The following is a 12,483-nucleotide window of genomic DNA, read 5'->3' as shown; positions in this document are numbered from 1 at the left end:
ATTACCCTTGATTAACTTTTTTATTTTTTAATAAATTTTTAAATTTGTGTCTGTTTGAAATAGATCTAAATTTACTTTTTTATATTTGTATCTGTTAGAAATAAATCTGAAATTCTCTTTCAATATTAGAGTACTGCTCTTCCTATTCTTGAGATTTTGTTTTTCTCTCTGTTTTGTTTATTTTCTTGCCTATTTAATGGATTATTTGATAGTTCGAAAAATAACATGAATTGTTGATTCTTTTTGTTAGAAAATTTTTGATTTTCAAGCATAAGTAATGATCCTTTATTAGTGGATTTTAATAGTGTAGCATATTCCTCTGTTAACGTTTGGTGGTCTAAATTCTTTTATAGACCACGGAGCTAGCAAATTCTCAAAAGAATATACTGTAAAAGATTTCTTTGATTTTTATAAGTAAAAAAAATTAATTACTATTCAAAATGTTATTCTCCTCAACTCATATTATCTCTATACATAAATTTTTAGTTATTTTTATTTATATTTTACTTATTAATAAATTGCCAAATTTCTTACCTAAAAAAGTTACTAAAAAATGATACCTAACATTTTAGCATTTTTGGTTTTAATTGTAAAAATGAATTACATACATACTTGCTCCATTTCATAATTTTTATTGTAAAAATGAAAACTTTTCAACATATTTGATAGATATGATGAAAAGTCAAGTTTAAAAATTTTATTTTTTATATTTTAAAAGATTATATATGAGAAGAAGTTAGCATTTCTTTTGAAAATTTTTGTCAAATGACATATGCCAATCCCAAACCCTATAATAGAATATCATATGAAATTATGGAAAAAAAAAGAAGACACAAATTCAAAGATAAGTGGTAGTTGATGACTTATAATGTAGTTTGGTATATTTTGTTTTCTTTGGCCTCTCATCACATGACTGTATATAATATATAATTTTCCAAGAATTGGCATGCATAGCTTGAGCCTTGGATGCAACCTTCTAGGAAAAAATTGGCCCTCAATTTCAAGAATTGCACCAGAAGGGAAGAAGTTGATAAGTTAGTCTCAGAAACCTACCTCTCAGAGATAGGTCGTCTCCATCACCTATGGAATAGGGAATGTAGTGTGAATGCTATATTAGAAGACACTATATGCCATAGATATATAAGAAAAGAACCTAAGAAGTTGGTACAGCAGCATTTAAAGAGTGGAACCAGGCCTCTCTCTCTAGAGTTTTTTTTTTATTCTAAAATTTAAGGTATAAATATAGAGTAAAACTTATTTATTAAATAAATGAATTTTATATATTTATATTTTCAATTCAATAATTTTAAAATATATATATATATATAAACTTGAAGCAGACTGTAAAACAAGTTTTTAGTGATCTTAACTGTTACTTTAACTTCCATTTCTGGGAACTTATGCTTCTAAAGGTTAACTACAACTTTCACCGTTCTCTCCTTTTTCAATTGTATATGAGTGACCTATCATGATATGTTTCACATTTTGAAACTATACATTAATTTTAAGGAAATTCTTATTCAGACCTAGTATATCGTTAACTCAATATATAAATATGTGATATTCATATATTTAATATATAAGTATCGCTATACATCTTATATCTTGAATCTATGATAAATGGGTGTTTATCTCAAATTTTAATCCCATCCCATTTCACCTCACTCCCTTAACTAGAAATTAAGAATAATAATATTCCACTGTTTACATTTTCAATTTAGATTGAAGGGAAAGGTGATCAGTTCTTGAAGTTTTTTTTTTAATCTATATATATAATATTCAATTATTAACATAGTTAATATTTCAATAAATTAATTATTTTAATGATGTAATTGAATTAATATTGATGGCTTTTCAACTATGATATTAGATATTTAGATTGTGAATATTATCTACTGTCAAATGATTGATTAGTATAACTTATATATCTACTTTAGATCAATAATTGAGCATATTCAATCAGTGCTTATAGAATCTCAAGCTTTAATTTGAATCCATTGCAGAGAAATTCAAGCTTTATTTTTATAATTTCTTCTTATTAGTCTGCAGCTGATTTAATTTTATTTTTTTATTTAGATTATATTAATATTTTAAAATTTATTAATTTTAAAATTTAATTTTCATATCTTCAAATTAATTATATTTTTAAAAATTATATTTTAATTTTATATATATTATATAATAAATTAATAATTATATATTTATTTTAATAATAAAATAAATAAAATGATACTTTACATATCAACAATAATAATTAGATATATTTTTACTAAGTACTTAGAATATATTAGCTATTAGCTATCAATTATTAGCAATAATTATCAACTGTATCTAATAATTAAATTAAATAATTCAAAATCATATGAAAACTTTATTCTCATTAATAGAATTTCACCAATTGAAAAATTCTTTTATAACATTAAAAAATGTATTAATTAAGAAAATGAAGAGAACATATTAGTAAACGAAAGATTATTTTTTTATTTTATGTTTTTTATTTTTTTATCATGAATTTTTTTAATGTTAATTTGAACATTCTTAATTTTAAACTTTGATTGAATTAAAAAATAAATAAATATAAGACAAATATAAATTCATATATAATAATTTTTTAAAGAAAAGTACAACTTTGACTAGCTGATATATATATAAAAGTGGTGTGCATTTTTGTCAAGTGAAAAGGCCCCACACAAAGATGTATAGGAATTGAACCAATAGAATTTAAGCAAGGAAATGCCAGCAATGATGGAAAGAATCGACCTCTCTTAGAAAGCCATAGTCCTAGTACATATAGGAAAAATTTTATTAAATTATATATTTATATATTTTTTTAATAAACATGAATTTAAATTAAAATAAAATTAATAATTAAATTTTAATTAAAATAAAATTTATTTGATTAAATATTATTGTAGAAAATAATCATCTATACGAATTTAAAATGTATAAGATAATTAGAAATGTATAAATATAATTTATGGGAATAATATTTAAAATTAATAATAAAAAAATAAAATAAAACTTGACAATAGGTAGATGTAGAATTTATAGCTATTTTAATAGTGGAAATAGACTTATCCTATTATAAAATTCCATACGAAACAGGTTTTTTTTTTTTTTTTCTTGATGCTTCTAAAAAGTAAACAATAGTGAAAATTAAAAAAAAAAAAAAAAAAAAAAATATATATATATATATATATATATATATATATATATATGCATTCTTTAGAAATGTATTAGAAGCTTCCTTCTCCAAGAAACGACGCCACCGCACCACCAATTTTCCCATTACAACATACAGAAAAGAAAAATCTCTATCATCATTTTTCTCAAGAAAATAAAAAGCGTGTTGTTTTCCTTTCTTTCTCTGTCTTTATCTCTTTGCCTAATTGCCTTTGAAAGGAGACCAAAGTGGAGGTTCTTTTTTTTTTTGTTAATTATTCTACTGGTATAGTTTTTCTCATCACCTTATCTCTCCTCCTTCCATCTTTATAAAGTCCCATACACGAAACCATGAGAAAAAATATTTCCCCGTGGGGATTCTGAGGGAAGTTATGGTCTTGGGCTTGTGTGTTCTTACTCAAACCATAGGTTTCATCTTGGCAGCTTACATCCATGGAAGCAGATAGGCAGAAGCTCTGTGACAATCTTGTTGGTTCTAAATTCTTTCTTTCTGGATTCTATTGCTGGGGTTGGGAATTCTTGACTGCTCTCCTGCTTTTTAGTTGCTCCATCTAATCAAATTCTTTCTTTCTTCCCTGTTTATTTGCTCCGCATAGGTATATAGTTTTTTTTTTTTTTTTTTCCTTCTGGTTTAGATATTTGTTTGTGTTCTTGGGTGGGTTGGTGAGGGTTAAATCGGGAACAAATGGCGCAGCGGTCAGTTCCGGCGCCGTTTTTGACGAAAACGTATCAGTTGGTGGATGATCCGAGCACTGATGATGTGATTTCCTGGAATGAAACTGGCAACACTTTTGTGGTCTGGAAAACTGCAGAATTTGCTAAGGATTTGCTTCCTAATTGCTTCAAGCACAACAACTTCTCCAGCTTTGTTCGCCAACTGAATACCTATGTAAGTGCACCCTTTCTTCTGCTTACTATTTCTATATTTTTTTTTTCTTGTCTTTATTGATTCATCTGAGCTTGAAGCAATAATTTCTTGTTTGCATGTCTTCGTCCTATGTAGCTGTTCTTCTTTCTGTTGACCCTCTAAAGATTTTTATATTGATCTTTCACGATTCTGTTGATTAGTTCTAGTTCTTAAACATGAAAACATGATCTATATATTCCTTGATTTTCCCGGCAACCAAACAACCCATTTGGGTCTATAGGATTTGATGGTTAAAATATTTGATTCAATTATGGTTAGTTGAACAAGGACTAGTTATCTGGATCAGAAATGGTATGAACAAGGATATGACCAGTGATCGGTGACTTTCAAAAGGTGAGCGTGAGGTCTATTTTATCCCTGTTAATACAGGGCAACTAATGTTAGGTGAGGGATAGAATAGTCTTTTGAGTTATTTTAATTGTAGGCAGTGGATGCTGCTTTGCGTTAAGGGTCCCCATAAATCATTCAAAGAGTTTCATAACAAATAATAATAATAATAATAATAATAATAATAACAATAAAAGTCAAGATGAATATCAAGCTTCCTCCACGAGTAAGCTCTATATATTTATTTTTAATTTTTAATAATTTTGATATATTTTAATAATTTAAATAGTAATATTCAATAGTTTTATAATGATTTATTTTTAAGATTGCAATTAATATAAAAATAAATTTAATAAAAAGATATATTAATTATTCTTAGAATCAATGGATATGACTTTCAAGAAGGGAAATAAGTTGATGAGAGTCCCTAATTTATAGAGTACCTTTAAAATTTAAGAGAAAATACTTTATTCTTGTTATGAGTTTATCCAACGCAAATTCAATTTAGTTAAACTAATAAATTTTAGATGATAAATAATTTGGGCTAAAAAAAAAAAATACCAGAGATTCGTATGAATAGAGTGAGTGGGAAGTAAAGTAATTACATTGAAAACGATTAAATGTCCCTTTCAAGGTTTGGAAGAAGAGGATGAATAAAAATTGAGAACAAAAATATTCATCATTAATAAATGAGAGTCATTTGGGTCATTTGTTGGCCAATTTCAATTGCGTATCATACAAAGAAACAGTGGAAAAAACTAAGAGTCCAACTCCGTATCCCAAAACCATCTCTCCCTTGTTGGCTGAGCCAATTTTCAAACCAGAAAACCGCGTGTGCCACGTGTATCTCCATTAACCGATACTGGCTTTCAATTTCCACGTCAACACCCTTTTTTTCTCCCAGTTTGACTTCAAACGCCTTGTTTCAGGCTACGCAAAATTTTTTTATAGATTTTATTTTATCATAAATTAATAAATTTATATATAAGTAAATAAAATATAAAAATATTTAAATTTATAATAAATTGGATGTACATAATTTTTTTTTTTCTGAAGCCTCATTTATTTTATGCTGCGAATTTTACAGTGACTTACCTCCAATTTTTTACCGTTTTACAGGGCTTTCGGAAGATTGTGCCGGACAAATGGGAATTCGCCAACGAGCATTTTCGTCGAGGAAACAAGGAGCTCCTCTCCGAAATCCGTCGCCGGAAAACGGTAACTCCTTCTCCAACACAGACTCCGGCCGCCTGTAAGTCCGGAGGAGGAGGAGGAGGATTAGCAACCTCGCCGTCGAACTCTGGCGAAGATCTGGGGTCCACGTCCACATCCTCTCCGGATTCGAAGAATCCTGGATCAGTGGAGACGGCAGCGACGATGACAACGCAATTTGCTGACTTATCGGGCGAAAACAAGAAACTGAAAAAGGACAACGAGATGCTGAGCTCGGAGCTAGCGCAAGCTAAAAAACAATGCGACGAGTTGATTGCTTTCTTGACTGAGTATGTGAAGGTGGGGCCTGATCAGATCAATCGCATCATGCGGCAAGGAAGCTGTTGTGAGTCCACCCTTGATGGATTGGTAGGTGCGGCCGCTGGGGCTGATGATCACAGTGATGACGAAAAAAATGGTGAAAACGATGACGGAGAAGATGGGGGTGGAAGCGGCGTGGGTTTCAAACTGTTTGGGGTTTTGTTGAAAGGGAACACAAAAAAGCGGGGTCGCAGTGAGAATCTTGGATTTGCGGGGCCCCATGCAAAGGAAATCAAAATCTGCAACTGAAAAAATAGGAAGGTGTGCAAGCAACTGCGCATGATAAGATCCATGCACTTGCCTGCACCTGATCTGAAAGTAGCAAGAAAAATCAGGTAAGTCTCTGTAATAGCGCGCATCTGTAATTCAGAAGTCAGTAATTTGTGTAGGGAAAGTAATAAAAAATGCAAAGCTTTGGCTGTTGTGGTTGTGTTGGGGGTTGAAGATCAAAGGCAAATTAGGTCTCTTGGCCCCTTTTTGTTCTTTCATGTAGAACATATTGTCATTTTCCATATAGGTGTAAAAGTTTCACTTTAGGGATATTTTGCATAACTTTTATGTGATTAAATATGTCCTGCTATTTGCATTTTGATGGGGTTTATTTTGTGGTCTCATCATTTTTTTTTATATAAATAAGATTTTATTAATTAATAATAATTAATCTAGAAAAAACTTAAGAAATCAAGTCATTCTAATACTCAATCAAATAATTTAATAACCCAATCTAGATTTGAATTATTTAGTGAAAAAATCTAGAGAACATAATGAATACAAAATGAAAAGACTGATGATATAATGAAAAATTTATTACAAATCTTTTATGCCTCAAGAAATTTCTTGCATGCACTCAGTGTATAAATTAATTTATACATTCAACTTATTAGAAATTAAAATACTATATATATAATAGGCTCTTATCATATTTTAGATAGAATTTTAAATTATATGTCAGTGTTTAATTAGATGGATATATGTACGAGTATAAGAATTGTGTAAGTGCATTTATAGGTGTGTCGTTTTCTTATTTACAATAAAATTGATTGAAAAATCAACTTATCAAACTAGAAAGATTACGAGTTAGTGCAATTATAACCATAAGAATAAAGATGTCTTTTCAATTACTTGTATTAAGGGTTTTAGTATTTGAAAGTAAGACTGTCTCCCATTTAAGAAAGATTTTTTTTTTCTTCTTTTCTAATTTGAAAAAAATTATTGCCAAAAGAAAGTGAGATTTGAAACATTTAGCAAAATGGGCGAGGGAAACTAAGTTGTAGGAAAGAGGCTATAAGACGCTACTCATAGATGCGTCTATTAGCTGAATAATAAAATATAAAATATAAAATATATAGAAAAAATAAATTAAATTTAACTCACAGAGAATATTTATTTAAGTTTTATATATAAATTAAATAAATATTTTATCTCAAATTAATATGAGACAATATACTTTTCTTACATCTAAATAATATTTAAAGTGTAAAATTTATAAACAAATATATTTACGAGTTGCTTAACATTAAAATAAGGTAAATTTTATTTAGCCTAACATTAAAATAAAATAGGTTCTAATAATATATATAGAAAATAAATTAAATTTAATTTACTCTTAAAAAATAATTAAAAAATATAAAATTTATTTAAATTTTATATATAATTATATCTCTAATTAATATGAGATAATACGAAAAATCAAAAAATTATTAAAAAATTTATAAGACTCTAATACGGGCAGCATCAGCTCCCATGTGCCAACATGGTGCATAATGACGTCTCACAAATCTCACCTAGTGACACACGAAAATGTCTGCCTAGCTCTGCCATGATGCAGGTAGACGGTACCCATAGTGGCGTCTCACAAGTCTCGCCTACTCACACACGAGAATTTCTGCCAAGCTCCATCAAGCTCTGTCATTATGGGACTAATCAATGCTGGACGCTACTCTAACCAACGTTCAGCAATTAAATTGAATTTAAACGCGCAATGATCATCTGAAACATGTAGCGTTCACCCCATTTCTATCAAAAGAAATTTTCTCTCATAATAAACCAAACCATAATAAATTATAGTTTTTGGGTAAAGAGATCTTTCTACTATTAAAAGCAATTAAATTTAAATTTCATTCCACAAATCAATTGATTAATGCAATTAAATTCAATTATACATTTTTTATATATCACAACTAATAACTAACGTACTCTTGAAAAGGGAAAAATCCATAATTTGCCTTTTTAACATTATTAAATAGAGCTTACAATATGCAATCAAATTTAACTAGTTTAATTTAATTACAATCATAAGACTAAGAAGTAATACAATGAAATAATTTAAATTTCAAGGTGTATTATCTTTAATATTTTAAATTGTTGATTAACTAATTAATAAATGATTAAGTTTCCCAATTTTTGAATAAGAACATCAATTAAATTATAATTAGTAAAACATATTAATTTATTAAAATAATTTAAGAAATAAAATTAATAATTTTTAAATAGTAAAAATTAAATTTTCTACAAATTAAATCATATTAAGGTTATTTCATTATTAAACATTCATTTTTATTATTTAACAACTTTTAAAAACATATACGATGGCATTTTTTTTTATTATGTGACTTCCATTAAATAATTAATAATTATCTAAATTTGGCATTGTCTTTTTCAATTATATAAAATAATATTTCACAAATAATTAATTCATATTATTATAATCTATATATAATTCATTTAATCAATATTAAATATGTATCACAGATAATATTTTTACATTTTTAACATGCATCATATTTATTAATAATAACTACAATCAATCTTTTATGGAAACAATCAAAAGTATACAAACTTATAAGTTTACAACTAATATAAATGTATTAAGATGAATGACATTTACTACCTTTGTTTTTTCCAAATTAACAAACCAATACACAATGTCTTGTATGTTCCACAAAATTATAAATTTATTTTCTTAATTATTATATACCCCACAAACTTTTACATATTTACAATTATATGCTAACAATAATAGAAAATTTACAAAATATTTTAAATTTAAAACAAAATAAAATAAATTATGTATTTTTAAAATCTACCGTGTTCATTCTAATCACCTCATAATTTAACATATTATTAAAAAAAACTTTATTTTATTCAAAAACAAATTTTCTAATTATGACAACAATTTAAACTTATTAAAATTAAAAAAAATAATTACCTACACATTTTAATATTGTCACATCTTACCCCTCCGTAAGGCATGAAATGATCCCGTAATATATCTAGTAAATTACTGAATTTCGCTGACCGATAACTCATTAAATATACTACAAGAGATTTTAAAACAATTTTAATTTTATTTAGGTGAAAATGAGGATAAAAGAATTGTTAAAATGTTTTCAATTTAGATGCATATCATAAAATTTTAATTTGAATTAATTTGACAATTCTAGAATTTTTACAGAAATTTTGACAGACTAACGACTAAAAATTAAGAAAATAGTTCTTTAAAACCTGTGAAAATCAATTCATAAAAAAATATATTATCTACAGCTCAACTCAAATCATCACATTTCAGTCTCAATAATCTTCATCATAAGAAAAGTAATTCCTTATTTACAGAATTCAAAAGAAAATTTAAAGAGTTGCGTTCATTGGAATAACAAAGTTTATATTATAAAAATTTACATTAACCAAAATAACATTACAAGCTTTGTATCAACTGCTCAACGTCCACATATAAATACATTCAGAAACATGTACATCAAAATGAATATATACAAGGGTATACCTAAAATGTATACCCAAAGTTATATTCTATTCTGCTCTGCGCTGCTCACCCTGCAGCCTTTTCCTTCCCCTTACTTGCGATAGCATGAATAAGCTATCGCTGAGTATTACACTCAGCGGTGCACAACTAAAATTTTTAAAATACTATAAGAAGAAAATTCTAACAAAATATAGCAAGAAATTTGATATATTTGCAAACTCACCACAAATCCATAAAACCAAAAATCACAACTTTAATAATTGTAAATCGTTTATTTCTATCACATTTATCCAAAATATTCACAATTTAGAAATGTTATCAATAATTCACACAATTAGGAATATTACATAAAATTTTCGATCAATGCCATGTTATGCACCACGACAAAGCAATCACACTCCAATAACTAAGGCTAAAGAGGGACACAAGGGCTAGCTAGCTATATAAGTACTCATCCAATCTCACCTAAACTGGCAAGCCAGAGAGGGACATAATCAATCTCACCCCACTAATTATTATAAATGGGGGACAACATAATCAATCTCACCCCATTGATCATTATAAATGGGGAATACAATTATAATTGTCATGCTAATTGTGGTTTCAAAACAAGTTTATAAACTTCCTTTCAAAGAATTGTATTACAATTTACAATAACACATGTCATTTATCAAATTTCCTTTATAGGGTTGGCAATACATAATTTCATTCACACATTTAAAGTTCTCATCATATAAGGGAAAGTTCAAAATTCATTCACAATAGTGCAATACAATCAATTTCAAATTGGGAAAACCAAGAAAGTGTTTAGTTGTGCACAAACCTCTTTATATTCCTTTTTTTCTAGTTCAGCTTGTCCTCTCCTTAGGAGGCTCCTTTTCCATTGAAAATACACAATGGAAATGTCTCAATACTTATCCTAAGTATTTCCACTAACTAATCAAATGAATGCCTAAATTATTTATGCAATTTCAAGGAATTTGGGTTCTAGACAGTTTTGAACCTTGAATATAGAACCCAATTTCAACCTAGTTCTAGTCATAATTTAATGATATGATCTTAATGAAAGTTGTTCCTTTATGTGTTAAGTTTTGTTTCCAATTTGAATCACTTAATTTGGAGTTTTGTAGCTCTAGTTATGGTCAATTTACCAAATACTGGTCCAGTGACCAATACTGTTACAGAACAGGGCAGATTCTAGAACTCAAATTGGTCAAACTAATTGAACTAGTTTTGGTCATAATTTGGCTTGATGTTCTTCATATGAGTTGTTCCCCTGTGTCTCATGGTTACACGGGTTCAAGAATTTCTAAATTTGAGGTTGTATAGGTTGAGTTATGGTAATTTAATCAACCTAGACTCATAAACCTTGTACATTATGGATTTCAAGGCTAGGTAAGTCTTTGCAATTCACATTTGAGATCCTTACATTCAGAATTTGAGTAAGATTTCTAAACCAAAGTTGTAGCTCTAAGTCTTAGGTTTTCAAATCATTTTGGCTCATCCCATTTGGAATTTTCTAGTGAAAGTTATGATCTACTTACTGTCTAGGGTCAATTGGCTAAAGTGATTCCATTGTAGGAATTTCAGATTGGGAAGTCCTGTATTGTCCTAACAATTTCATTAAGTTCTTTTAGGATCTAGGTTCTGGCCAAAACATCAAAGTTGTAGTTCTAGGTCTTATGAAGATTTTAGTTTTTGAATCACTGTATTTGCAATTTTGTAGCCCAAGTTATGACATTTTTACCAAAACTAGTCGGATGGCCTAAAATCCATAATTTCTAGGTTAGTCTAAAATCAGGCAGATTTGATGGACTAACTTTGCTTAGCAATTTGACTAAGTTATGGTCAAAATTTGGGTTTATGATCTCGATAAGAAGTGTTCTACTATGTTTCAAGTTTCCATTGGTTCAAGAATCACCTAATTTGGAGTTTTCTAGTGTGAGTTATGCCTAATTGAAGATATACTATTCATTTGGTCATTTCTGATCAGGTCCAGAACACCAATTCCAAATTCAAGAAAATTTTAGGGCAACTTATGGTTAATTTTTGGACAAGGTCTCTTCATGAAAATTATAACCCTATGTCTTAAGTTTCATCTCCAATTGGTCTCACACCAATTGGAGCTATATAACTCAACTTAAAACCATCTAAGTGGATTGGACTCAAGCTGTCCAAAATTCCAACTTATGGCACACCACCAATTCATCATTCGTAGTCCTCAATTTAACATCAATACACATTTATGTCACATTACATGACCTTAATTTACCATTACTAACATCAATTGAGTGATCTACCATAAAACCCTAATTCTCCATAAACCCTAATTCTCTAATCTTACTAATTTCATGCAAAATCATGTAATCTCATCTTTCCAATCATGTATACTACATCACATATGCAAGATTTCATCATTGATTCCATCAAAACACATCAACCCTAGCATCCCACAAGGCTGGCCGAATTTTACACTTAGGTTTCATGTAAAATTTTCATGCTTTCTTAAGTTATTTCCTCTTATTCAACCTTAATTCTATGAGTAGGCATCAATTTTAAATGGGAAGGATGGCTTACCTTATTGAGAAGAATTTTATCCCTTCCAATTCTTCACTTTCTTTACTTCTTCTTGTTCCCAACCTTCTTACGAAGATCAAATAAATGGGAGCTCAAGGTGTCATTAATGGAGGAAGAAATGGAGAGATGGTGAGAGAGATAAGGATGGCTGGCCAAGGTTGAAGAAGGAATAAAA

General features: G+C 28.5%; 1 protein-coding gene across 1 annotated transcript; it reads left to right on the top strand.

The window, feature by feature from the left end:
• The first annotated feature begins 3,254 nt into the window (after nucleotides 1-3,254).
• LOC110653261 (heat shock factor protein HSF24) lies at nucleotides 3,255-6,572 on the top strand. Its single transcript, XM_058150182.1, has 2 exons — nucleotides 3,255-4,072; nucleotides 5,558-6,572. Exons 1-2 carry the CDS (start codon nucleotides 3,869-3,871, stop codon nucleotides 6,218-6,220), a joined length of 867 nt encoding a protein of 288 aa, XP_058006165.1. The 5' UTR covers nucleotides 3,255-3,868; the 3' UTR covers nucleotides 6,221-6,572.
• The last annotated feature ends 5,911 nt before the right edge of the window (nucleotides 6,573-12,483 follow it).

This window comes from Hevea brasiliensis, chromosome 7 (genome assembly GCF_030052815.1).
Source record: "Hevea brasiliensis isolate MT/VB/25A 57/8 chromosome 7, ASM3005281v1, whole genome shotgun sequence".
Taxonomy (NCBI): Eukaryota; Viridiplantae; Streptophyta; class Magnoliopsida; order Malpighiales; family Euphorbiaceae; genus Hevea; species Hevea brasiliensis.
This window is presented reverse-complemented; position numbering and strand designations above follow the sequence as displayed.

Bases quoted from the DNA above. Each gene is read 5' to 3' on its own strand.
- LOC110653261 (XM_058150182.1), top strand. From the start codon at position 3,869: ATGGCGCAGCGGTCAGTTCCGGCGCCGTTTTTGACGAAAACGTATCAG. The intron at 4,073-5,557 runs GTAAGTGCACCC...ACCGTTTTACAG, and splicing joins TTCGCCAACTGAATACCTAT to GGCTTTCGGAAGATTGTGCC.